This window comes from Zalophus californianus, chromosome 3 (assembly GCF_009762305.2).
Source record: "Zalophus californianus isolate mZalCal1 chromosome 3, mZalCal1.pri.v2, whole genome shotgun sequence".
Lineage (NCBI taxonomy): Eukaryota > Metazoa > Chordata > Mammalia > Carnivora > Otariidae > Zalophus > Zalophus californianus.
The window spans coordinates 56,314,103-56,341,450 of record NC_045597.1 but is presented as its reverse complement, the minus strand read 5'-3'; the positions used below and the strand labels follow the sequence as shown (position 1 = coordinate 56,341,450).

Genomic DNA, 27,348 nt, shown 5'->3' with positions numbered 1-27,348 from the left:
TTTCATCTCATGGAAGCTTTAGTTTTCTTATCTATAAAATGAAGGAGTTGTAATCAATTATTTCTTTTAAGTTCCTTCTGCCTCTAAAAGTTGGCTTGTGTTTCCAGGACTTACTGCTCATTCTGATAGTAAATGAGACCCTCTCTGGATACTCATGCTTGCACCCAAAACAACACAGTAGCACAGTAACTTGGGCTGTTGACTGTTCCTTCTCCAGTTCACCTTTTTAAAGTTTGTATGTATGTATGAATGTATTTAAGAGTGCGGGCAGGGCAGGGGGAGGGAAAGAAGGTCAATCAGACTCCCCACCAAGTGTGGAGTCCCAGTGCATGGGGCTCGACGCAGGGCTCCATCTCACACGACCCCTGAGGTCATGACCTGAGGTGAAACCAAGAGTTGGATGCTTAACTAACTGAGCCACTCAGGCTCCCCATCCAATTCACCTTTTCAAATAAATTTTCCTTTAGCTTTTGATCACTGAAGGATTTTGGATTTTTAAAATGTGACAACTGTCTGATTATATGGCTTCTCCAAGTTGATCTTCCCCATTTATAAATCTCTTAGAAAAATACAGTTCTCCAGATGCTCATGTTTTTCACCTTGACCTACTTGCCATGGTTTAAAAATCACGTGGTTTTAAAATAATGCTTTTTTACCCCCCTTTCTAGGTCTTTAATTTGAATGGGCCATGCAATTTCTGTCCAAAACATTTTCTCTACTTTTTCATTGTACCATGATCTTTAGATTTTCTTTCTCACCTAATATTATAACTCTTTTGTTTCTTCTTTGGTCCCACTCTTGACCCTTAAAATGTCATCTTTTTACCTTACTTGTGTTTTTCACCGGTCTCTTACCATGCTCTACAACCTAAAACTCTACGTCAAAGGATAGGGCTAAGTTTAGGCTCAGAGATCCCATTCATTCTCCTTAACCTTTAACATTGCTTCATGCTTTCAGGGTAACTAGGTCAATGTAGATGTCCCTTGCCTGAAATGAGGGGCAGCACCTGGCTTATGGTAGACATTCAGAAAATATTTGTAAATGAATGGATTTCATAATCCCATGAACATCCATGAACAAAGAAGTGTTAAGTGGCTTTAGACCAGATTTTATCAAAGATCTTGCTAAAATAGGATGCAGGAGAGCCTTCTCTTCATGTCTAGGGAATATTTGAAAAGGCATAAGGGAGAGCCTGGCCAGATTAGTCACAAGGATCTAGTAAAGGGTGCAAAGTTAATGTGCTAATTTCTTAACCCAGAGGACTTGCTTTCCTAACACGTGAAAGTATGATCTTCCTAAGCTAGAACACCTGGGTAGGCTCTCTGTTACAGTTTTTTAAATCTCCCATGGAGTATACATATTAGACGGCTAATGAATAATTGCTAAGTGAGTGAATGAGTGGACAAAATGAATATCTAACACGAGTGTAAAGGCATTGAGCCTGAACAGATAGGATGAGTGAAGAGAAAATTTGAGAACTGGAATCCTGGCTGCTCTTCTCCCTGGCTGTGTGATCTGAGATATGTGTCCCAACTTCTCTGAGCTTCTGTTTCCTGTTTTTACAAAATGGGAATACATATATTTATGCCATCAGATTTCATTGAGAGACGTTATAATAAACACAAAGCTTGTGTTTACTGCATCCCACAAATGTCTTCTCCTTGAGGCCTGTGTGAAGGGATTGCCATCAGACCTCAGTTGTGTAGCCCTAAAAAAAATTGGTTTCTTTGGCTTATATAGACAGAGTGAATTATGGAACTGATGACATTTTCCTTTTTGCATTAGCTTCTAGAGAACTTGGAGCTAGATTTTTAGCCTCCTTCTAGCAAAATGTGCAGTCTTAACTCTGGATTTGGAGGCATTAAAAGCTCCTCCCTGCCATTATCTTATTTGGCCCATGTTTATTTCTCCTTAACAATTGCATGATTTTGGGGCGCCTGGGTGGCTCAGTCGGTTAAGCGTCTGCCTTCGGCTCAGGTCATGATCCCAGGGTCGTGGGATCGAGCCCGGCATCGGGGGCTCCCTGCTCAGCAGGGAATCTGCTTCTCCTTCTCCCTCTACCCCTCCCCTCTGCTCATGCTCTCTCTCTCTTTCTCTGTCTCTCTCACTCTCTAAAATAAATAAAATCTTTTTTAAAAAGTTATATTAAAAAAACAAAAAACAATTGTATGATTTTATTCGTTCAGTTCTTAGGTTTGGATGTAATTTTGTAACCTGGCTCAAATTGTTTTGGGGACAAGGCTTGGTGGGGGGTGGGGAGGAAGGAAGGATGGATGGAAGGAAAGGATGAAAAAAGAAAAAAGGGAGGAAGGAGACAGAGAAAGGCAGACAAAAAAAGGAGAGGGAGTAAAGATGGCAGGAAAGTCAGCTAGCCATTGCCTGTCCCCAAGGGTCACTGTGCTGTGTAACTCATGTTTGCTTGTATGGTTAAGTTCTACACAGTTTTACCTTCCTTCAGAGAACCCAGTGAAACTTTTTAGATACATAAGGTAAATAATAAAATTTTTATGGATAATAAAACATTTGTAGAAATTGAAATAGCAGCAATATCTAATTCTGTGACTTTCAAATCATGCTCCCTTGAGTTCCTCCAGGTACATAAGGTGACAGGAAGCGGGCTCGTGGCTGCAGGGAGACATTTGGGATTTTTCAACCACAGCCTCTCAGAGTTTTTCTTTTTACTTGTTCGCTTTTGTCTACATGTAAAGCTTCTCTGGTAACAAAGGATTTGGGGGGAAACAAAAGTTTGAAGCCACTGCTCTATGTACATGACGAAACAGTCGGTTGGTGGATAATAGATGCGGCTTTGTAGAATTGAGCATAAGGCATTTTTGGCCTATGGGTGGAAGTGTTAAAACTGTTGTTTTTCTGTGGTTGTTGGTTGCCACTGAGAACAAGCACAGCACTAGAGAATGCTGTGAATATACAGAAAAGGAAATTCATTTAAAACAATATCCTGCAACAAATATATTTTTAAAAATCAATAACTTCACAAAAATGCTCAAATTATAATTCCATGTAAAAATATCCCATCATCCACACTCCCACCCCACTCACTCATTCCTTCCCCACCAGGAAATCCAGCAAGCTTTAGTGGAACTCCAATTTGAAATACTCTGGTGTGAAATTAGCTAGAGGCATGGAGACTGTATTGTCTGTTTCATTCTCTTTCTACCCACTAGAGGGCAGCAATAAAGCACAGGGAAAGGAGAACAACTAACTCCAGCACCAGCCTTAGGTTTCTCAACAAGACGAGACTTTCTGAAAAAAGAACACTTCAAAAGTCCCTCAGATTCCCATATATGAATTATTAGAGGGTCAGGTTCCCTTCCTCCTTCTCTAAATATTTAGAGAACTTTGAAAACTCCCTTTGAAGTTATAAAAATTACCTGTTGGCTTGGCCAAACATACTAATTTTCAATGTGAACATGACATCATCTCTAAAAAAGACATTTATGTAAAAGTTCAGTGTTATAGTTGTATATTACCATGTAACACACCACTCCAAGACTTGGTGATTTAAAGCAACAATCATTTTATCGTGTCTCTTGATTCTGTTGACTGGGCACAGCTGGATGACTTTTCTGCTCCGTGTGATTTGACTGGGACTGTAGACATCCAGGGTCTCAAATCAGCGGGAACATTTCCAATGGCCCTACTGCAGTGCATGGCAGTCAATGCTGGCTGTCAGCTGGGAGCCCAGCAGGGACTGTTAACCAGAGTGCCCAGTCATTGGCTTCATGTGGCTTGGACGTCTCACAGCATGGCACTTGGTTTCCAAGAGGGAACATCCTAAGAACGGGCATTCCAAAAGGAAGGAGCCAGAAGGTTCCAGTCCCAGACACACTTTCTTCTGCCTTCTCAGTGGTCAAAGCAGGTGCAGGATCAGCCCAGATTCAAGGGGGAGAGCAATCAGCTCCACCTCCTGACGTGAGGAGCAGCCTGTATACACAGGGAGAGGAGAAAGTGGTGAGAGCCAGTTGGAGACCACCACATGGAGGGTTAAGCATAAGGCGATTTCTTACATATTGGAAAGACAGTTATAAATCATGAGGGATGCAGAGGGTTATTTCTTCATTTAATAAATGGAGATTGCTGCTTAATGTGGTACTTTAAGAATTAAGATGCACAGAAGTCATTCCTTCTATTCTTTTCCTTCTGCAGATCTGCTGCCTAAAGCAATAAAAATGGCCAGAGGATCAGTGTCCGATGAAGAAATGATGGAGCTCAGAGAAGCTTTTGCCAAAGTTGGTGAGTAGACCGGGCAGCTCAAGTCACATAATTCTCCTCTTTACTGAGTAGCTTCAGGACAGATTGGATGAAACGGTAATGTAAACAAAATGGTACAAGTGAAAGGAATACAGTGGTATTGGCCAGAGGAGCCGGGGAAACTTAATTTTGAAAGGTTCACTTTAGGAAAATTACTTCTTTCTCTATCAAAACATGGAATGAACCCTTTCACACCTGCAGCTTTTCTCCCTATTTTTATCTTGCCTGTTTTCTTTGGCTTCCTTTGTTTTTCTACAATTCCATAGTTTTTCTTTATATCTCTAAGCTTGTGATTTATTTTCCCATCTGTTCCTATAAGTCTCTTCAGATTCTGCTTCCAGAACCTCTGTTGTGACATGATGACTCGTGGATGTTGGAAGTGACACTGATGTCCATCTCTCATAGAAACAGGCCCCTCGTGAGACTCTGGCTCTTGCATGGGGTCAGGCTGTGGCCTCTAAATGATTGCCTCGCCAGCACACTCGCCTTTCCTCACCTCTTCATCCTATTACCCGAATTGCCCTGAGACTTCATCAGGTGGCCGCTTGCTTTGCAGATACCGACGGCAATGGGTACATCAGCTGCAATGAGTTGAATGACTTGTTCAAGGCTGCTTGCTTGCCTCTGCCTGGGTACAGAGTGAGAGAAATCACAGAAAACCTGATGGCTACAGGCGATCTAGACAAGGATGGGAGGATCAGCTTTGATGAGTTTATCAAGGTGAGTATGATGCAGAATACAAGGAGATGGCATTTGAAACCTGGGGCTTTAATTTGAAAAATCCAGAAATACATTCCCACCCTCCTTGCTTCAACATTACATATTCTTCCTTTTGTGGTTTTCTTGATCACAGATTGGGTTTCTAAAGGTACATTACATTTTGGCAGGTTTTTCATGGCCTAAAAAGCACAGAGGTTGCCAAGACCTTTAGAAAGGCAATCAACAAGAAGGAAGGGATCTGTGCAATTGGCGGTACTTCGGAGCAGTCTAGTGTCGGCACCCAGCACTCCTATTCAGGTAGGATGTCCCAGTGGGTGCATGGTGGAAGTGGGGTGGGGGCCGGCATGAGGGGAGACTGGCGGGGTAGTGGGAAAGGGAGCCATATGGAAAGGATCTGTGCCTTCCCGGCATTACAGAGTCTAAACCTGGTATTCAAACCTAAGGGGTACAAACAAAGAAGCCAGCACAAGTTTGTTGACTACCGCCTGTTGTCCTGTGGTTGGTGGGTCAGTTCCAAGGACATAAGGTAGGAGGAGCACTCCTAATCGTAGGTAGAATCCAATACCAAATCATCTCAATAGCATTTAAAAAATACGCCAAGGCTGCCAGAACTCCTTTGTAAATCTTACGGATAAGATGAACTACTCAGGCTTCTGTCTCCTCTAAACTTCGTAATAATTCTCAGTGCCTGCTGATTGGTCAAAAAAAAAAAATTGTGTTTTCACTGATTTGGAAAGAAGTTGTATATTTCTTCTGAAGGCTGGCATCCAACAGCCTTAACGGAAACTAAAAGTTCAAACAGGACGGTAATCCAACAAATCCCAAGCTGAGTTCTTCAAAACATTAACTGATCTTAAAGGTAAATTCATGATTAAGTACGGTCTTTGATTGTGGAGACAATGTTTAACGTTTTACTTTTTAAAGTAAAGACAGAAATTATATAAATATGCCTGATGAATCTTCAAGACAGTGATGTGCTTCTGCAGTGCTTCTCAAACTTTCGTGACTCAGGATTCTTCTGAGGGACCCTACTGTTTTCAGTGACACACAGTTTGGGAAACACTGTGCTGGGCTGTAAGGCATAACTTGAGGTTTTATTAAAACTTCCAAAATCAACTTCTGGCAGCTTTACTGATAGGCAAGAAAGATTATATCACAAAAGGTTTTATTTCATAGCAATTTCATTATGATTGTATAAAGAAGCTCAAAGACATTACAGGGATTATCTGTGATCATCTCACATTTAAATTAGCTTGGCTAAAGATAGCCTGAGTTTTTTCTATAAGCATGAGATCACATTAAAATTTAAATTGTATCTAAATATTAATAAAATGTATCTTCATTATTTATGTATATAGTTATATATGATAGTTACATATTATATATATAATTTCTAAATCTGTCTGCCATATATTTTATGACTTGGAGTGAACAGAGATTCTGTGCCTGTTCCCGAAGTCATCTGAGGTTTTTTTTTTTAATGTCAAAGAATGTAAGATGATAGGATAAGGGACCAGATAATATCTCAATGTCTCTCCTAGGCATGACAGTCTGAGATCCATGTGTATAATTTTGTTTATGTCAGATTTTTACTTTGCAAGTAAGTCATTTTTATCATTTTCTTGCAGAGGAAGAGAAGTATGCCTTTGTCAACTGGATAAACAAAGCCCTGGAGAATGACCCCGACTGTCGACATGTTATTCCAATGAATCCAAACACAAATGATCTCTTCAGTGCCGTTGGGGATGGCATTGTCCTTTGGTAAATAATACTTCCTTCTTGGTTTCCAGAGGTTTTCCTGGGATTTTCAGGAATACCAACAATTCATTGTGTTTATCCTAGGCCAACTTCCTTTGGTCCTCAGCTGGACCCGAACTGCTTTCTGGACTTTACTTGGCAGGTCCTTGGGAAGCAAACTAATTTCAAAAGCAACTTCTAATGAGAAACGTGAAACTGTTATTGCTTGGTTGGAGGAGAGGGATGTACAGCATAGAGACGAATAAATACAGATAAAGATGCAATAATACAAGGCCCAAAGCAATTCTTTTTGAAATATATGCCACTTGGCTTCATCCGAACATGACCTACCGTGAAAATAGATAGATTGATGATAGCAGCATGATAATTGAAGAAACCCAGTGCAAGTCCTTCAGCAAAGGGCCTTTTGAGTGGTACATACAAACGTGCACTTCAGATGCTGAGGACACCTGAAAAAAGAGGAAGATTTTTGGTCTGCGGAAGACCTCGACACACAATGGTCATGATGGTGTCTTTGAAATGCTTCTGTAGCTCTTGCTTTTAGCAGCTTCTGAGACCATTGTCAGACATGGTGTTAGTGAAATGCTCACTCTCAGGTGGGCACAGGAGTTGGAGGGAAGGATGGGTAGATTAGACTTAGAACCCCTTCTTCCCTGCTCTGAGCAGAACAGTTCTGCTTTTGGTGTTTTATTTATTAGAGTTCACCTTGAGATTTCATGTTAAAAACCGTCAACTGGAAAAAAAAAAGACATAAAAAATGTAGCCTCGGGATCAAGTCCTAGTTCCTTAGGTTGGCATCCAACGCACTCGGTCATCTTCCCTCAGTCTCCTTCTAGTTTTACCTCCCAGGACCCCCGTGACTCAGGTACCCAGCCCAGGCTACTGGGTGAATGGCTGCGTGAATGACTGAATGCATCAGCAGCCATCCTAATTCTTCCCCACACACGTCCTGCTCATAACTGCAACTGTGGCTTGGCCTTCTATTTTTCTTTTTAAGAATACTCTTTCGCATCCTCTCCTCCGATAGAAATCCATTTACCCTAACAGTTCCTGGTCTATTCCAATCCCCCAGGGGTCTCTCCCTTCACTGGATTCTCAAAGCACATATTTGTAGTACTTTGGGAGCCATTATAATGCTCTTCTGTTGGACCACTAGGTAACTTTTCATATCCATATATTTTGTCTCTATAATTGCACCATAAGCTTTTCAAGAGCAAGGTTACCTTCTGCTTTTTAGTCACCCCTCCCTCCTACCATCTCCCACAGCTTCTAGTTCACCAACAGTTTCAGATTTTTCAAATAATGACTTAAGAGTTTGTTTTGCCTGAATTGCAAAAAAGTGCCTTTCATTTAAATATATGTTACACACACACACACATACACGCACGAAAAAGTTCTAGAAATACATCTTTAGAGAACACCACAGAAAAGGCAGTTACTTAAAAATTGTTAGGGAAAAATGTTAATGCTGATTTCTCATTAAAAACAAATAGCCACAGTCAAGTTTACTATTCTTTGAATTTGTTGTTGTTTCTTTGGATTTGCTTTTTCAACTTCCTTTCTTTAAATAAGATGGAGGTGACCTAAGGAGATTTATTTTCTATGACCCATTGGAGGTTAAACCAATGCTAAATGAATAAAAGCAGTTTTTCACAAATAATAATTGCTTACCTTAGATATCTGATCAGTGTATTAGAGACACTTAAGCGGGTGAAATTTCTCAAGTACTGATACAACAGTGACTTCAGCAGGATATAAAACATTTTATCATGCACTTAGTTAGAAGTATAGAGTTCTACCAAGTGTCAGAAATTGAGACATTATATAAGCTCAGAAGTGTACAGGTGGTCACATAGTGTATATATATATAGTCATTTATATACAATTTTCACAGCTTAGAAAGTAAAGTACTTATGGAGGATTTGCCTTGGCTTTCTACCCAGAATTTCCTAATACGCTGAGGACAGCAGGATGATTTTGCAGCTTCTTAGGTGCATGAATAAAGTGGGGTCTTTATTTCCTGCCTCAGTATATTAGTATGATTTCAGGAACATTAACCTTTCCCGTAGAGAGTTTAAAAATCTAATCAAAATTGCATAACTGATTTTATATCTAAACACTGGATCACACAGATTATATTGCTGTTGTCTTTGCTGGTGGTATTGCTAGAATTTAAATTCCGTGTCACTGGACTCTGTTATTCAGCCAGCTTTCTTTAATGTAATTGTTTCTTTTTTCAGTAAAATGATCAACCTATCAGTGCCAGATACAATTGATGAAAGGACAATCAACAAAAAGAAACTCACCCCCTTCACCATTCAGGTATGTTTTCTCTCTGTTGCCAAACTATAAGATTGTGCTTGGAATGAATGAGCCCTGGAAATGCAGAGCCAGCCTTTGCCAGGTGCTTGCGCGCTATTCCCAAACCCGGCTCTGTGGCCGGTGGTTCGCCACGACTCGTGGGGACAGAGGGAGACAGTTTTGTTCTATCTTTAATAATATAACAGGGAACGTGGGAGGGGGAATGCTTGTGGGGTGTTGGTAGTCGGGGGGCATTCTTAGTCTGTTTTGGCCCCTTAGGAATAAAATTCACATGGGCTAAAGTTTTAACTCCACTTTCCCTAGCAGTTTATCTTTGAGCTGATGCCAAATCCACAGCATGTTAGCCGAAAAGATAAGCCTTTCTAAGAAGTGAGGGGGCAACAAAGGGGAAGTCCCCCGGCAGCCTAACAGTGGTATTGGCTACAGCTGCCAGTGTGATAAATATAACTTGGTCTTAAGCCTTCAATTTGTTGATTAACGGGAACAGTAACCAGTAGTAAGTAAGCTGTATTTCTGTGTTACGTTCCAGTGTTTCAACACTATTGTAATTCTCTTGCTCAGAAAGCCTGTCTCACTCCTCAAGTCATGAACAATATGTTATGCTGTTTGATTGTAAGCAGTGCCGTGTACTTTTAAAACGGAAGCGGTAACTAACGTGAGAACAGTGATTAAACCTATACGAATGCACTTAATGGTAAATTTAATCTTGATGTTGAATTTTAATATTGGCCATAAATAGAAATGATATTTTTCTTTCATCATTTGAGCTCTACACTCGGGCAAAAACCCAGTTGTCTGATAGTCCTCTTTCCAATTCACTGGGGGCCTGTGTTTTGTTTTTAATTTATCATAAAAACAACTTCTATACATCACTACCTCTAGTATCTTCTCCTTTGTGGACCCAAGAACAGTATGTCGATTCTAGACTGAAAATGGCATTGATTCTATTCCAACTGTGTATGAGTTGTATACACATTATATACATTGTTATTAGTGATAAGAACATGTACGTGTGTGCGTGTGTGTATGTGTGTGTAGGTGTGTATATAATTAAGGCCCCTAGATATTCTGGAAACTCAATAAATTGTCTCAGTAAAAACCACTCTTATCTTTTCTAGGAATTTGATTTGTGTATTTTTCATTCTCGGGTTTAATACCCAATCTGAAAGTCAAAAAGCTATTTTGTTGCTCTTTTTTTAATGACCTTGATTTATATCAACAATTGCACTGTTCATGATCGCCAATGGCAAGACAATGACTACCCTCAAAGGTACCCCTTTATGTCTGGCCAGTGGGGATGTTAAGTGTGTAGGCTCCATCACAGGGTAAAGTGTAAAACTGTAAGACTCATTAGTTTGATCCAGGCCAGGATGGACTATAGACGCAAGCTGCCAGTTTGAGTGAACAGGCATAAGCCCAGTATCTGGGTGACCAGATTTTTTTCTTTCAGTTGTTACTCACTGCTTTCAGTGTTAAAATTTAGTGAAGACCATGCCTCTAGACCTGTGAACTTTCCAGAGGCAAAGCATTGTTGTCATCCAGGAATCATTGTTTGACATCTGCAAAGTTAAAAACAACATTTGTACACTTTTTCTACCTCAGGAGAATTTGAACCTGGCTCTGAATTCTGCCTCAGCCATTGGATGCCATGTGGTTAACATTGGGGCTGAGGACTTAAAGGAGGGGAAGCCTTATCTGGTCCTGGGACTTTTGTGGCAAGTCATCAAGATTGGATTGTTTGCTGACATCGAACTCAGTAGAAATGAAGGTATGAGCAAAGCCACAAGTTGTTATTAGTGGCCTGGCTTTTTATTAATGCATGTGTTGGGGGCTGTAGGGGGAAGATGTCAGAATAGTCAAGCTCAGAATCCTCAATTTTTGAAAACTATAGTTACATTGAATCCATTGCATTAAATGGTTTCTATCCACACTGACCAGACTCTTTAAAATGACAGAGCAAAAGCTTTTTAAGACCACAGACTAATCATAACGCTTACTTAGAACCTAGAGCTCAGTCCTGGCTGTCTGGGATCCAACCTCAAGGGCTTTTCTGGGTTCACTTTGCCTCTAGATACTTTGTAACAAATAGACTCCTTTTTAACTTGTATTTGATGAAGCGGTTCACATTCATATACTGAAGTGATAGCACCAGATTAGGAGAAAATTGATCTGTTTCTTACCAAGACTATGGAAGATTACATGTAGGGTTTCAAAGTTCGCAACTAAATATTGTAGCTGTCAATCTTACTCTGTCTCCTCTCCCCATCCTATCTGCATTTAAACAAGTACAGCCCTGTTGTTTAGATAAAAGAAGTAGATTGTGATAAGAATCATAAAAAAAACAGGATTACCTTTTAGCTTTCCAGGACAGAGCCCTATGAAATCTGTAGCCAAATTCTAATCTTTAGTTATACATACTTTTTAATTTATATCTCCAAATCACAATAACCAGAGAAGAACCCTGGGTTGCCATTTTTAAACCAAATATATATTAAACATAATATAGAGGAGAAAAAGCAAATAGGAAACTTAGAACCCATGAGAAAGAATATTGATTTACAAATTATGACCGCAACTAAATTTAAACCTTCTAGCTGAGCAAAACATATTTATTCAGCTGGGGAAAAAATAGAGAGAGTTGATTACAGTTTTCGAGATGCTGTAATTAGCAAGTAAGCATTTGAAATATAAACATCTCTGGGAGTAGACAAGAAGACAATTGTCATTATTACAAAATTGATCTCTTGAAAGCAGAGCTGTTGTCGTATTGTGAGATGTGGTCTGACAGACCCACTGGAGCCTTCTGAGCCTGATAGTCTTGGGTGCCATGGCCATGGTCTTCCTTAGGCATAGTGCTGAGTTCACTGGTGACATGTCTCCCCACACTGAAAAATGAGGATAATAGATACGCTCTCAAAACCTTACCTTCCGTTTCTAGGGAATATAATAAAGTGTTTATTCCATGGGAGGGGCTTCTCTGTCAGCTTTCTAACAGAGCTCAGCTGAAGTTCTAACTGATCCCTTCAGATATCCCCTGTATTTATTTTTCTTCGGCTTTTGTCCTTCTTCAGCTCTGATTGCTCTTTTGAGAGAAGGGGAGAGTCTGGAGGACTTGATGAAACTCTCCCCCGAGGAGCTCCTGCTGAGGTGGGCTAACTACCACCTGGAGAACGCAGGCTGCAACAGGCTCAGCAACTTCAGTACTGACATCAAGGTAGGAGGAGCGTGCTCTGAACAGGATGAACTGCAGCAGAGAGGGGAATTGGGGCATTTGTGGAGAAAAGACAGACTCGGCTCCATCACTTCAGAGGCTCTACAGAGTTCGTTGGGGGCGGGGGCGTGGGTTGCAGCTGGTGCCGTGGGAGCTGCCCGCTCCTCTCAAGGGCCCCCGTGCAGATCTGTCCAAAGTCCTAGCGAGGCCGCAGCATCAAAGGGAGATGGGGCTCCCCTGGAGTGACAGCGTCAGCAAGTAGAAGGAGGAAGGGCAAGAGGTCAGACTGCTTTTCAAGGAAGAGTATGTGTAGGACTAGTGATGTCCTTCTGATTTTATCAAAAATCGGGGAGCATCTGATGGGAGCATCAGATGGAATCCTTTAAAAAAATTCAATGAGGATTCCTCTTCTGAGGACACTAAGAACACCAAACACGGTGTCTACTGCATACCAGGCACTGTTCTACCTGCTTTCTACGTGTATGGGCTCATTTAATCCTCACGATAAACCTTTGAGGTAAAGATTATTACTTTCTCATTTTACAGATAAGGAAACTAAGTAGAAGAGAATTTAAGTAATTTGTTCAGGTTCACAGAGCTGGGGAACGGGGTCAGAATTCAAACCCAGCAGTCAGCCTCCAACATCCCCGTCCTTGAGCACTGTACATACTGCCTCTCTAAAACAACCGGTGACTTTCTTGAAAGGTATTCATTTGTAGAAACCAGAGTGGATTTTAAAAGATAATGATTCTGGAAACCGTCTGCAATGAGAATGCCCCCCAGGGCAGGTAGAAGGGCAGGCAGTCCTACAGCAGAGATCCAAAGGGGGAAAGGCTGAGGGAAGCATGCCCTGTGGTTTTCCAGTTGGTGAAAAGTTCCATGTCAGGGTGAAAGACAGCTGTTGGCACTAAGGACAGATGGGCCAAGACAGAAGGAGCTTAAGGAGCGGTGTGAGATGCTGGGATGCAGCATGAGAAAACCTTTTCAGTCTCCACTTTCTCAAAAGTTAAAAAGAAATCTTCTCCAAAGAGAAAGAGTCAGAGGAAAGGTCACAAGACTCACTAAGAGTCACCCAGGCTTGTATTCCTTTGAGTGACAGCTTCCCCCTGCCATGGATGCAAGGGCTGCCAGGCGTGGTGCTGGTTAGATGGAAGCTTTTAGATGGAAAGTCCCCCATTCCTTAGCACCTAAGTTAATAATGCCACATGCATTTTTCTAACTACACCACTTTCACTGGTTATTGATGACCTGGCACCACCAACCAAATGGGGATTTAACAGGAGCTGGATAGCAGCGTTATCTTCCTTGGTGCTCAACAGTTAAGCTCTGCACCTGTTTCAGCCAATATTTTCAAGCTTTTCAGCCAAAATTAGGCTGCTTCGTCTGAGCCATAAATTTATCTGATTTCTCATCACTAAAAAGCTGTGTTCTTTAGAATAATAACCATAGGAGCTGGCAAGCTGAGCATAGACCTGGGTGGTGCCTGTCAACCAGGGGGCAGGCAGCTGCATCCTGCCCAAGGTCAGCGCTGTGACGTATGTCTGAGTATCTGGCAGCTTTGGGAGGTGCCCTTAAATCACACAAGGTCAGCAAACGTGGGGAGAACACCCACCCTGGAGCAAGTGAGAAGGGTTTATTAGGGTCAGATAAAATGAGAGGAGATTTAGCAAAGCTAAGCAGATGTAACACGTGGTAGGCAGTTTTGATTTGTGCCCGACACCTGCGCGCAACTTTCACTGACTTCAAAATAGCTACATCGAAAAGTAAGAGAAGGGGAGGGTGGAAGGGAGAGATGAAAAGAGGTTTCCCCAGGTGCAGCGCCAGTGGCAGGCTTTCTCTGGTTTTAACATCTCTAATGTCACAAGTGGGGAGCCTACCTCTGCTGTCCCCAGGCCCCATCTAGTTTTAAAAACAAAAAGAGAACAGCTGATTTTTCAGTCTTTAAGAGAAATTAAGATGCTTTTAAATTATTTAAATAAATTATCTGGTTATCTGTATGCTTTTATTGAATGAGCGTAAATTTACAATTTTAAGACTAGGATTCTATGAATTCTTTTCATCAATAAGCATATTTGTAAATCTAGGAAAACAGGAGAATTCAATATCTGTATCCAAGCTGCTATCACTAAATTTAACCATTTTTTTCAAACTTCTTGATAAACATTAAATGTGCTTGTCATCTTAATATCTCCTTTTACATAATGATTGCTTGTTAACGCTTCAACCTTCTGTCTTTGAAGTCCTTATTTTTCTTTTGCTGACTGTCCATTAAACTTCTGCTTCCTTTTTCTGTCACTTTTTTTTTAATTAAACCTTAGCTGACTGACTTCTGCAGCAATATAAAGGTATATACATTTTCCTATATACAATTTAATACCTACAAATGAATTATTTTCCTCCCCTAAGAACAACAAAATAGCATTTGCTTCTTTGGGTTGCCTTTTGTATGTATCCTATGTTTGTTATACTCCCTTAAAAGAGAAGGTCCGATAACAGTATGTAAACGAGAGATAGAAAATTCAAATTAGTGAATGCTTCCAGCTTTGTTAATTAAGTTGCATTCTTGAATGACAGTCAAATAAGAAATATAAAATGTTTGCTTTGAGAAATTATTATCGTGCTAAGTATGTGATTAGCTGTGCTGTTTTGAAATTTTAATTTCTTAATTTCTCACAGGACTCAAAAGCTTATTACCACCTGCTTGAGCAGGTGGCTCCAAAAGGAGATGAAGAAGGTATTCCTGCTGTTGTTATTGACATGTCAGGACTAAGGGTAAGGCCATGTCCCAAGCTGTGTTTAGAGAACGTGATGTCGCCTTTGTATTGGCAGTCCATGGCCCTGTGTGACCTTGACTCTGGGGTTCCATGAGTTCATGCGTCTGCTTAAAGCCCTGTTAAAACTGTTAACAACCGTTAATGGCTTTGCATGATAATTGTGGGAAATTGCATCTGAAAATAGACAGTAAGGAAGGAAAGAAACTAATACCACTCAATTGCCACACACCATGCTAGGCATGTCTGTATGTCTCATCATTTAAGAGACTCAGGGACACCAAGAGGTATTATTATGTTTATTTTTAGGTGCCTGAGTATTATTTCTGGAAATCAGTGGGATATTTATGCAAATAAATAAATTCTCACTTTATCAATGAAAAAACTGAGTCTCACATGGATTAATTAATATGACAGATTATTGGAAGTTATTTGATCCAAGGCTGGGGTCCTTTTCCTCTGGTAGTAATAAGGAGACAACACCCCCATCTGTTGGTACTAGGTGCCAGGTGCCATGTTCGGCACATTGCATACATGGTCTCTAACCCTCACAAATATCACTAAGCTAAGTGTTAATAACTATTTGCTAGTTGAGAAAGCTGAAGGTCAGAGAGGCTAGTAACCGTCTCATGGCCACAGAGCCAGTACCTGACACAGAAGGAATTTAAACCCAGGACGGCTCCAGCATTCACCCAGCCACACTCCTACCTCACTACATCACTGGAGAGGTAATCGGAGAAAAGGACTGGGTGCAATTGTGTGAGTTCTTAGAGGTGTCTGGTTTGAGAGCTCTTAAAAACAGCACAGCATGGGTCTGAATGATAAAACTGGTTTTGCCACCACTTTGATACTCACCTTGAGAGGTTGCCTCATTTATTCTTGGGCCTCATTTGATATCATTAGAATTAAATCCAATGAGTAATATTAGAGTCAACTCATTCCCGAATGACAAGTTCATGAAATGTGTAATGTGCAGTGTCATCTAATAAAGCATTATGTTAATAAACAATTTAAAATTCTGTTTTCTGAAAATTGGTGGTTTCATAAACTCTTAAGAGTTTTAAGAATGGTAGGCCACATTTCAACAAAACTTTATGTTCTCATAAGAGTCTACTTACAAATGACTGGAGATTCTCTAGAACTATTTGAATAGACTTTTAACATATCAAGCCCTCAATCTGAAGTCTGCAAAAGCCAAATTGCTGCTGTAGATTCATCAATGACAATATATAGCTTGACTAACTGATCACATTTATTGTGTTTGAGTTGCACGCACACCAGCTCCGTGTGGGAAAGGTGGCTATATGAATCAGAAGTTCTTACTGACGGGTGTAAATGTCTTCGATGAACTGACAATAGGAGTATTATTTATGACAATAAATGCACACTTTTGGTAGACGAAATCTCACAGAGTCTGTATAAGCAAATAAGAAAAAGGAAACTTCATCATTGAAAATAATTAAGATCAACTTAAATAAGCTTATAGAATCTACCGAATCTCTTGAAGAACAGGACAACTAAGCATTCATCTGACATGGTTCTATATAGAGATGAGAGACTCAGTTTCTCAATTTCTGAGATACCTTTTCCTTGCTGATTTCGGTTCAGGCAAACATAAGTAATCTTTTGCTGTGATTAAGTGTCGATCTGGGTTAAACACCGAGGGTGTCAGTAAGATTCCCATTTCTGTTCATTTACCCCTGCCTCCTTTCTGCGTGGACAGCCTTGACCCAACCTTGACTTGCCCTTCTTCCTTACAGGAGAAGGATGACATCCAGAGGGCAGAATGCATGTTGCAGCAGGCCGAGAGGCTGGGGTGCCGGCAGTTTGTCACGGCCACCGATGTTGTCCGAGGGAACCCCAAGTTGAACTTGGCTTTCATTGCCAACCTTTTTAACAGATATCCTGCCCTTCACAAACCAGAGAACCAGGACATCGACTGGGGGGCTCTTGAAGGTAACTGGAAACCTGTTGCTTAGAGGTTCAGAAAAGCATTCACCACTCTAACTCAAGGGCAGTTCGAAATTACCTGCTAAACAGATATAAACCCCTTACGTGCTGGGGAAGATTTGCAAACAGGTCATCAATTCTCTGGTATGTAACAAAGAGAATAAATAGATTAATCAAGTCGATTACAGCCAAGCAGGAATAATCAAATACCATTATATCACATCCATTATACATAAGCTTCATCCATTATCAGAATTAAATGTTTTAGGGAAGACAATGCATTTAATTATCGGGTGAAATAAATCCCGAGTTCCAAAAACCTAATTTATGTACTTAATGGACTGAGTGTTCATTCCTCACGCAAGAGATTGCAGCCGCCCATCATCTAAAAATATTTAACTTAATGCTGAGAGGTGCTTAGTGAGGTGCTTGTTTCTGTTTTGTTTCTTGGATTTGGATTTGGGAGGTGGGGTGGGGCAGAGCAGAAGTTTTGAGGCAGAATCCCTGACAGTTGTATTTTGGGGGTTAGTGCCCTAAGATTGGATGAAAAGTGTGTAGCTATCGTCAGGTTCTTCTTTTTTTCCATCATGAATTAGTCTGGATGTTGAGACAAAAAAAAAAAAAAAAGACAAAATTAATACTAAATGCGTATCGCCAAAGAAAGGAAATCCAGATTTAAAGTATTGATTGATTTTTTTTTTTTCCCCGTGCAATGCTTTACCCAAGCTGGAAGTGCAAAATTCAATCCGTATTGCAACAGTGCTGCATTTGTATCATTTGATAAATTGTGGTCAGGGGTCCAGGCATTTTGTTGACTACCAAGTATATAAATCAAGCCCTCTAATCACCCACTTCCAGCTGCCTCTGGAACATCCCCATTTGGTTCCTTTGCTATCACTTGAAATTCAGCATATACAAAACAGAAATGATCATTTCTCCTCCCTGTGGCGCATTTCTGCCCTCCCCGCCTCCCACCCATCTCCTGTAGAAACTCTCCATTTTCATTAACCATACCACTTTTTTTTTCTTCAGTCTCCAAAACTCTGGGTCCCACTTTGATATTTTCCTCTTCTTCACCCCTAAATCTACTGAATTAGTAAATACTAACAATTCTTCCTGCAGAAGGTCTTTTAGATTGTTATTTTTCCTTACTGTTTTCTGGACTCTTATTAAATCATACACCAACTGTTTCAATAGGTCTTAGGGGCCTGTTCCTCCATTTATCAAGCATTTGAATGTGCCCATGTGTGGGTGGCACACACCCTCCCCTCTGCATGTTTAATTTAAATGCATATTGCCTTTCAGTAATTTTGCACACTGCTGCCAGGCACATCACACTTCCGCCTTCATTATATTTGTGCCTTGCTGAAGAATTTATTGTCGTAATAACAAAAAGAACCTATGATGACTGGCATTGTCAACCCAAATCTGGTGGTTGGCATTTAGAGAGCCCCAATTCTGGTTGCAGCCACCAAGCAGCCTTCTCTCCGCGAATCACACAGATCCCTGAAAAATGACTTCCTGGTGGTTTTAATACAGACCTTGTCTGTCACTCCCTTCATGCTCCTATGTATGCTGTCTTCTCTTCCCACTACTTCCTGTTGCCTCAAATCCTCTCCTATTTCCTCCTTCCGGTCCAGGTTTTACTAGCCCTATAAGGTGAAGCTCAAACTCCACTCCATTCCAAACTGTTCCCTCTCCTATTTCAACTCAAGTAGCAAATATGTTGACCTCATGTGTTAGCCCTGGGGCTTGCATGATCTCGCTTTGTTGCCTAAAAGTCTTGTTTCTCCTGAAAGAATGTAAGCTTTTGGGGGCCGACTGTGAACTGCTTCTCCACACAGGAACTTGTGCCCTACTAATAGATGCTATAGAAACACTCACTGAATTGGACTAGAAAAGAAAAAACCAACACAGAATAACAATTCTCATCCAAATCCGTTAAGGTTTATTGAATGAGGTTTTTTCATTCTAGGTTCAATTTTTATTATAGCCTCTTTAGTTAAACTTTGATCATAAAAAAGGCACATTTTCTAGGGGCCCGAAAGATAACAGGTCTTCATTAATTTAGGTGAGACGAGGGAAGAGCGGACATTTAGGAACTGGATGAATTCCTTGGGCGTTAACCCTCGAGTCAATCACTTGTACAGGTAAGAGTATGTGGGGACTCGTCTTTAACGGGAGACACTGAGACCTTGGAAGATCCCCGCGATTTCAAATATCTCTGTGGTGTGCAGTTCTCTTCACAAATGTGTGCACCTTGATGAGAAGGGGGCTAGTGCCAAATGGAGCTGCAGTTGTTGGCTCTTTAGCTGAGAAACTCACTTCAGTACAAAATCATAACGCAGCAAAAGGACACATTTACTACATGTTGTAAGCCTGTGATCTGCTCCTAAGCAGGCAAAACAAAAAAATGTTAAGTTTATGGTGACGTGTCTCCTGTGCCATTTGTTGAAACCATATTTCTCTTCCTGGAGGCAGGATGCTCCAGCTCCAGGGGCATAGGTAGCCACAGCTGGGAGAGACCTCGAGTAAGTTTCTTCAATTTCTCTGTGTCAGAGTTTCTTCACCTCTAAAGATGGAGCTACAAATAACCAATTTCTGTCGGGTTGTTGCAAACGTTCCTTGTGCTGATATATAAGGAAGTGCCTGCCCACCGTAGGCCCTTAATAAATGGTGGCTCTCTCAGAATTCTTTTGTGTTTGTTTTTGTCCAGTGACTTATCAGATGCCCTGGTCATCTTCCAGCTCTATGAAAAGATTAAAGTCCCTGTTGATTGGAACAGAGTAAACAAACCACCATACCCCAAACTGGGGGGCAACATGAAGAAGGTAAACAATGACTCTCCAGATGTTCCAACGGGCAGGTGAAGTCACAAGCCTGCAAGGGCACCCTGTGAATACTTTATTAGGAGGCCAGACTTAGATAAGTAATGTTTATCCAGGGATTAAATTATAGCACAGCAATCAGAAGCCTGAATGGTTTCATTAAAGTGAGTCCATTATTTCAGTTGATTACTTATTTATAATTCCGTGTTGGATGTCTTTAAACATTATGATGTAAAAATTCTAATTAAGATAATTAGAGCAAGCAGAGCCACAGGGTCGCTTTTCCACCAGCAGGATCCTTATTCTAATTTCCTAAAGAATTAGAGCTTTGTACTGACAGTTTGACTTGTACAAATAGTTTGTCTAATGTCAACACAGTGGGAACATACTGTTTTGTAAAAGCAGCGATGGGTTGGCACACATATTTCTCACCATTCCTTGTCTTTTTGGCTCTTAATGATCAAGCGTAGCCACGGGAATACCTCCCTGTCCCACATGACAGCCCATTATGTGCATGTAGGATGGAGAATCCAGATTTTCCATGACAATCTCCATGCATTCAGCTGTTTCAGGAATATCATGGCCAGGTAACTGAGCATGGCCCTCTATTTCTGGAGTGTGATATAGCCATGACAGTGTTCAAAATAATGAATTCATTTTGGTTTTGCACTTAGAGTACACTATGAATATGATTTGGTGGAAGTGAGGGGTTCTATTTAAAAAAAAAAAAAAGATGGGAAATTCTTGGACTAGTTTAAAACCCTAGCATTGCAGAACCAGGCAAGACTTGAGAGATCATTCAGCCTGACAACACTTACTTCATTTTGTGTCTTTATTTTTAGTATCTTGTATTTCTCATCATAGAGATGATGACATTAGAATGTTTTCCTTCTTGCTCATTAACAGCTTGAAAATTGTAACTATGCAGTGGAGTTGGGGAAGAATCAAGCTAAGTTCTCCCTGGTTGGCATCGGGGGACAAGATCTCAATGAAGGAAACCGCACTCTAACATTAGCCTTGATTTGGCAGTTAATGAGAAGGTAACGTAACTCAGGGAAATAATTTTTTATTGAGTATATTATTGACCTGGAAACATACTAGTAAATGTTCAGGAATGTGGTTTGAACCAGCAAAACGATATTTTAAGCTAAACTTAAAACCACCAAAGGAGTGTTTTGTTATTTTCCTGTTTTGTTTGTTTTGTTTCTTTTCAGGTCTTTTAAGTTTCTTTCAGGTAGTTTGAAGCTTTTTTATTAGATTCCTAAATATTTTAGATGGTTTTATCCTCCTAATGAATCACCCAATTTTCATTATGGTGTGACCCTCTGTATTCCTGGTACTATTTTCTTTGAAATCTACTTTTTCTAATGTTAATATAGCCACTCCAGCTTTCTCTCGATTAATTTTAGCATGACATGTCTTTTTCCAACCTTTTATTTTTAGATTTGTGTAAATAGTCAATTATCTTTTAAGGAGGCTTTCCAAATATGAGGGAAATGTGCTATATGTACTATACTTACCCATTTACCATTTCCAGTGCTTTTCCATGGTGTAGATCCAGATTTCCATCTGATATCATTTGCCTTCTCTCTGAAATATTTCTTAACAGTGTAGATCTGCTGGGAGGAAGCATTCTAGCTTCTAGATGTCTAAAAATTCTTTATTTCATTTTTCATTTTTGAAAGATATTTTCTCTGTGGCATTCTAGATCGATAGTTTTTTTCTTACAGTTCTTTAAAGATAGTGCTCTTTGCCTTCTGGCTTGCATTGTTTCCAATGATAAATCTGTTGTCATTCTTATCTTTATTCCTTGGTATGTAATGTCTTTTTTCTCTAGCTTTCCGATTTTCTCTTTACCACTGTTCTTAAGCAAGTGGATTATAATGGGCTTTGGTCTTTCGCATGCTTGAGGTTTGTTGAACTTGAATCTGAGGGTTTGTAATGTTCATCAAATATGGAAAACTTTTGGTCTTTATTTCCTCAAATATATTTCCTGTATAATCCACCCCAATTTGTTCTGGGGGGACTCCAGGTACATACCTATTTGGGCATTTGAAGTTGTCCCAAGGTTCAGTGATACTCTGTTCATTTTTCCCCTCTGTTTCGTTTTTCCTCTCTCTGTTTCATTTGGGATAATTTCTATTGCTTTCTCTTCAAATTCACTAATCTCTTCTTCTGTAATGTCTAATCTTGTATCAATCCCATCCAGTGTATATATTTTTTTTATCTTGGACATTACAGTTTTCATGGATAAAAATTTGAGTTGGGTCTTTTCAGGGTCTCCCATGTCTCTTTCTTCCACCTTCTTGAACATACAGAACATAATTATAGTAGCTGTTATTTCTGGGTCTGATTCTATTAATTGATTTTTATCCTCATTATGGGTCATATTTTACTGCTTCTTTGCATGCCTACTAATTTTTTATTGTATGTGAGGCATTGTGAATTTCACCTTGCTGTGTGCTGATATTTCTTTATTCCTTTAAATATTCTTGAATTTTCTCCTGGGATGCAGTTAAGCTACTTAAACACAGTCTGATCCTTTTGAGGCTTATTAAAAGTTTAAATAGTCTTGAGCTAATTTTGTCTCTCAGTACTGAGATAATCTCCTCTGAGTATTGAACTCGATGCTCCAGGTATCATGAGGTGTTTCTACTCTGACTGGTGGGAACCAAATTATTTCCAGTGCTGTGTGTGTTCTGAGAATCATTCTGCTCATTCGTTTCTGACAGTTCTTGTCGCAGTTTCTGGTAGTTTGCTCACACACATGCATTGAGTAATACGCAGCTAAAGACTTACGGCAAACCCTCTGAAGATGTCTGGAGCTTTCTTTCCAGATGACTCCTTCCTCTCCAGGCAGCTCTCTCCTCTCTGGTATTCTGCCCCACAAATTTCAGGCACCTTGGTTTCCTTGAGTTCTCGATCCTGTCCTCTCAACTCAGGGGGACTGCTATGCTCTGCTCGGGTTCTCTCTCTCTCTCTGCCTGGAAACTCTTCACACAATAAGCTGGGACAGTCTTAGGGCTCACCAGGTTTGCTTTCCTTCTTTCAGGGACCACTGTTTTGTGCTTACTTTGTCCAGTAGGGCAGAAGGGTAAGGCCGGTCCCCGTTACCACACCATGGCCAGAAGCAGAATTTCCTGCTAGTTCGTCACAAGACTATTTTAGATACCTTTCAGAGTTGAATTAACGTGAGAGCCTTTGACAAGGTAGAATGTAATATATAAATAGAAAATACAAGAAAAGGAAACGATTTTTGGTGCGAAAGCATGAGCTTGGGAAGAATTTAAGATAGCAAATCTTTAAGTGTAAAATGGTTTACTTTTAAATGCTTCACTCTTTCCCCCATCCTAGTGGCCTTGACCAGGCAGAAATCTTACATCCCTTTATTAGAGCCTATGTTACTGTGACTTAATTCATTTTCTACCTGGAAGGAAGTTCCAGAAACCACATGTCACATTACATGATGTCTCACAAGTGAATGGCAAAGACAAGGTGTGTAGTGTCTCTAGGCACTTCAGCTTTATTCCCAAGCCACTGTCTCTAGTTCCTGATACTCATAATGGTCCTCTAAGTATGTCAGTGTTCCCAGGTGATGTGGTATAATCAGAAGTGATCATGATGGAGTTTGCTACCTGATTCACACTTGCTTTACCAAGTGTAGCGCTCTACTACTCATCTCTAAACTGGGGTCTCCTTGAAGTTTAAAGGCAGATGTCATCAGGCTCTTCTGGGACAGAAAACTCCAGAGCTAAAGGAACTTGAGCCCCATCTTCTATCTTGCTGCATACATCTAGGAAGGATGTCACTGAAAGCCCCTACAGGCTGCCGCACCAGCGTATTTTCAGAAACGTGTGACCTAGTCTCTATTGTCTTTCATGTGTGTGTTTTTGTTTTTGTTTTTACCGCTCACAACCCCAGGGCAGCAGCTCCTTCTGCCCACGGGTCCTGTCCCCAAGCTTTGATAAAACTACCATTTTGCTCCAAAGATGTCTCAAGAATTCTTTCTTGGTTTGTCGGCTCTGGACCTCACCCCACCGAACCTCACCTATATTCCAAAACTACGTCAGGCTCTGACACTGAACACAACTTTATCATAAAGTGCTTGATTCAAGCAGAACACTATAGACATCTCTTTGCCAAGTTCATGTAAATTCAGGAGGTCTGGCCTGTATGCAAAGACAGAGCAGTATGATAATGCATTGCTTGTTATTTTTCACTCCTTTTTTTTTTTTTTTTTTTAAAAATGATCTTTTAATTTTTTTTTTAAATTTTATTATGTTATGTTAGTCACCATACAATACATCATTAGTTTTTGATGTGGTGATGTGTGTTTTTAATTCTTAACACACTGACTTGGGCTACTGGTTGCTTTAAAAAACAAAACAGATCTTTTTAGTTGGAATGGTTAAGTTGACTTTTGGGTTTGAATATGAGATAATCTTTGATATTTTCTCTTGTAATGATAAAAAAAAAAAACCTCAGGCCAACTCTAAGCCATTTTGAATTTCATAATACCTGAAAATCACCTTGTAATACCATCTTTGTTCTGTAATCTTATAGAAACGCGGCCCGATGTTGTACCTGATAGCTGGTTTATATACGATAAGGTCTAGACTGCAGCCTGCTGTCCCTACCTAGCTAATCAGTCACATTTCTCATGAGTGCTTATTCAAGAATGGTGCATATAAGAAAGTGGACAGAGAAGTACATTACTGTTGAAGGTGATGGAATGACTGATAATTATGTAAATGCCACGAGAAGGGATCTTTTTCCTCTCTGTGCCACACATTAACAGATCTACTAAATTTAGAGCTAGTTCTAGTTGGAATTTATTTCACTGGATTGCACAGATGTGCCAATTTGGCCATTTATCTGGACAATAAATGGTGTGTCATTTTTTCCCCCTAAGAACAAATGAGAGATGTGTGCTTAAACCTCCGTCTCCCCTTCAGGAGCCTGGAAATCGTTCTCAGATTAGAAAGCTGGCAAACAGTGTATGTATAAATTTGGAGACAGAAGCTGGAAGGAAGGAAGCTGCCAGCAGACGGCGGTGTCAGACTCCAGCAAATGAACAAAGAGGCAGGCAAATGAGGAATTCACCCCAGATCAAACAGGCTGTGGACAGTGAATTTGGGATAGGTCCTTGCAAAACAAAACATCACAGTTGGTCCCTCTGGGTCAAATGTTAAATAAATCAAACAAGCATTAGAAGGCAGAAAGGCAAGTAATAATCGCAGCCCCTCCGGCGCTGCGCATGCACACCTCATCCATCCTCTTCTGTTGAATCGGGCACTGGCTGAAGCTAAGGCTCGTGACACCCTTTCACTGTGACCGATGGTTTCTCAGCACAGGGCAGTGTGCAAGAACCAGTGATACTTGGGATCCTGTCTGGAGGTTCCAGTTAATAAAAGCACTGTTGCCCCCCAAAATGTTTGATGGTATGGAGTGATTATCTCACAAGGAAAATCCTAGGTAGACCTGGGCCACATTGATTTTTGTTTTACATTTTGAATCTATAGCTAGTGCTTTTAGTGGAGTGTCCAGAGTAGAGACTCCAACCCAATTCTGTCCTTTCTTCCCTTTGTTTTTACCGTTGTACTTACAGGTGGGTATACGATTCCATTTAAACCGCCACACCTCCCTTGAGGTGGGCAAAGGGCAATTTTGTACTCACCAGAATCCTGTGCCACCATGAGGGACCGTACTCAGACCCCTGAACGCAGCCAGCTGCCTCCATGCTTTTCTCTATGTCTCTCAGTTTCCCTGGTCCTTGGTGGCTTTTTGTGTTTGCACAGATACGCTTTTGTATTGAGGTGAGCCTGTGTATACCAGTTTCTTCCCTAGCTTCTGTCCACTTGAGAGTGTTGTCAGGGAGGAAGAATTTACTCTGCCTTTCAGGGTCCTTCTAGCCAGCATAGGAATCAAACTGACATGAGACAGATTAATAGGAGAAAAGCAAATTTAATTTTGTACAAACAGGAATCCACACAGACGTGGAAATTCCAAAGATGGTCAGGCGAAATGAAGTTGTACGTCATTCTGGACTAAGGAGAAGGGGAAAGGGTGTGGGCCTTCAAAGAAAAGGAATGTAATTCACAGGAAGATGAAGAGAGTAAATGTTTGGTAAACGGATGTTTGGTGGGGCCACTCAGAAACATGGGACATAGAGGACCTTGATCAAACAGGCCTTGCTATGTTCCCCCGTGTCTACCATACCTCGTTCATAGTATAATGCAATTATCTATGCTGATAGCTCTCTTCCAGGAGTAGGTCCTCCATCTAAATTCTTTTCGGCAGGTCTGGAGGGAGGAAAAGAGCTTTTCCTGAATCTGCTGGGTTTTGATTGCTTTTAACTCAAAATAATCTTTATGCCCTTGGCCCCTACACTGTCAACAAAGCAGTATGGGCATCCTGACAAAGGGAAGTGAGAATTCACCCCTGAGACGAGTGGAGCCTCTAGCTGATCAAACTCCATTTGTCCCATGAGGCAGTATATAGACATGACGGATGAAGTGTGCATTCACCTGCCTTTTCTTAGCACATTCACCAGGCGGAAATGCTTCATTGTTATGGTAAATGCTCATAACTCAATACCCATGCTTACTATCAGGAAATAAGAAGCCAGTGAGGCCATAAAACATCATCTCAAGAACTGATCAAAACTGGGGCCTTTTTCCAGGATAGGATTATTTTGAAAATCCACGTGAGCCTTATCCCATTCATACCTATTAATTCCTTAGGCTTTAGTCCCGTCTCTGGGCCCAGACTAAGTATTTCTCACCTTGACTTTCTCCTTGCTTTCCCTGCGAGAAAGTTATTCTAGTTATTACACCTACCACTCTACTTTTTGATTTACTAGAGCTTGAAGCATCTTTTTTTTTTTTTAAGATTTTATTTATTTGATAGAGATACAGTGAGAGAGGGAACACAAGCAGGGGGAGTGGGAAAGGGAGAAGCAGGCTTCCCGCTGAGCAGGGAGCCCGATGTGGGACTCGATCCCAGGACCCTGGGATCACGACCTGAGCCGAAGGCAGATGCCCGACTACTGAGTCACCCAGGTGCCCCTTGAAGCATTTTTTTAATCTTTTCCCCAAAAAACCCAATTGTCATAACAGTATGCACCTAAGGTGATTCTTAACACTCAGACTAAAGATTAACTTTGGTCTGTGTATTCCTGATATTTCTACTTTTATGGTATAAGAAGGGAACTTTTATATTTTTCCTTTATTATGTTGGCCCCTTGGGTTTTTCTAACATTGACTTGTCCTTCCATTTTTGTGGTTCCTTTAAGAAAAGTGTCACGGGGGTGCCTGGGTGGCTCAGGTGGTTGGGCGTCTGCCTTCGGCTCAGGTCATGGTCCCGGGGTCCTGGGATCGAGTCCCTCATCGGGCTCCCTGCTTGGCGGGGAGCCTGCTTCTCCCTCTGCCTCTCTCTCTCTCTCTCTCTCTCTGTCTCTGTCTCTTATGAATAAATAAATAAAATCTTAAAAAAAAAAGTGTCACAGGTTTGAATCTTT

General features: G+C 40.7%; 1 protein-coding gene across 3 annotated transcripts in view; it reads left to right on the top strand.

Annotated features, from left to right (window-relative positions):
• The window catches only part of LCP1 (lymphocyte cytosolic protein 1), a 100,583-nt gene that overhangs the window by 65,371 nt on the left and 7,864 nt on the right, over positions 1 to 27,348 (top strand). For all 3 annotated transcript variants that reach the window (XM_035726654.1, XM_027589372.2, XM_027589373.2), the window contains exons 2-13: positions 4,165 to 4,251; positions 4,826 to 4,989; positions 5,157 to 5,286; positions 6,618 to 6,750; positions 8,988 to 9,069; positions 10,672 to 10,837; positions 12,141 to 12,283; positions 14,957 to 15,052; positions 16,812 to 17,007; positions 19,073 to 19,151; positions 19,718 to 19,832; positions 20,736 to 20,869. In XM_035726654.1, the coding sequence (XP_035582547.1) occupies positions 4,188 to 4,251; positions 4,826 to 4,989; positions 5,157 to 5,286; positions 6,618 to 6,750; positions 8,988 to 9,069; positions 10,672 to 10,837; positions 12,141 to 12,283; positions 14,957 to 15,052; positions 16,812 to 17,007; positions 19,073 to 19,151; positions 19,718 to 19,832; positions 20,736 to 20,869 (1,502 nt within the window). In that variant the 5' untranslated portion in view covers positions 4,165 to 4,187. The remainder of the gene's footprint in view (positions 1 to 4,164; positions 4,252 to 4,825; positions 4,990 to 5,156; positions 5,287 to 6,617; positions 6,751 to 8,987; positions 9,070 to 10,671; positions 10,838 to 12,140; positions 12,284 to 14,956; positions 15,053 to 16,811; positions 17,008 to 19,072; positions 19,152 to 19,717; positions 19,833 to 20,735; positions 20,870 to 27,348) is intronic.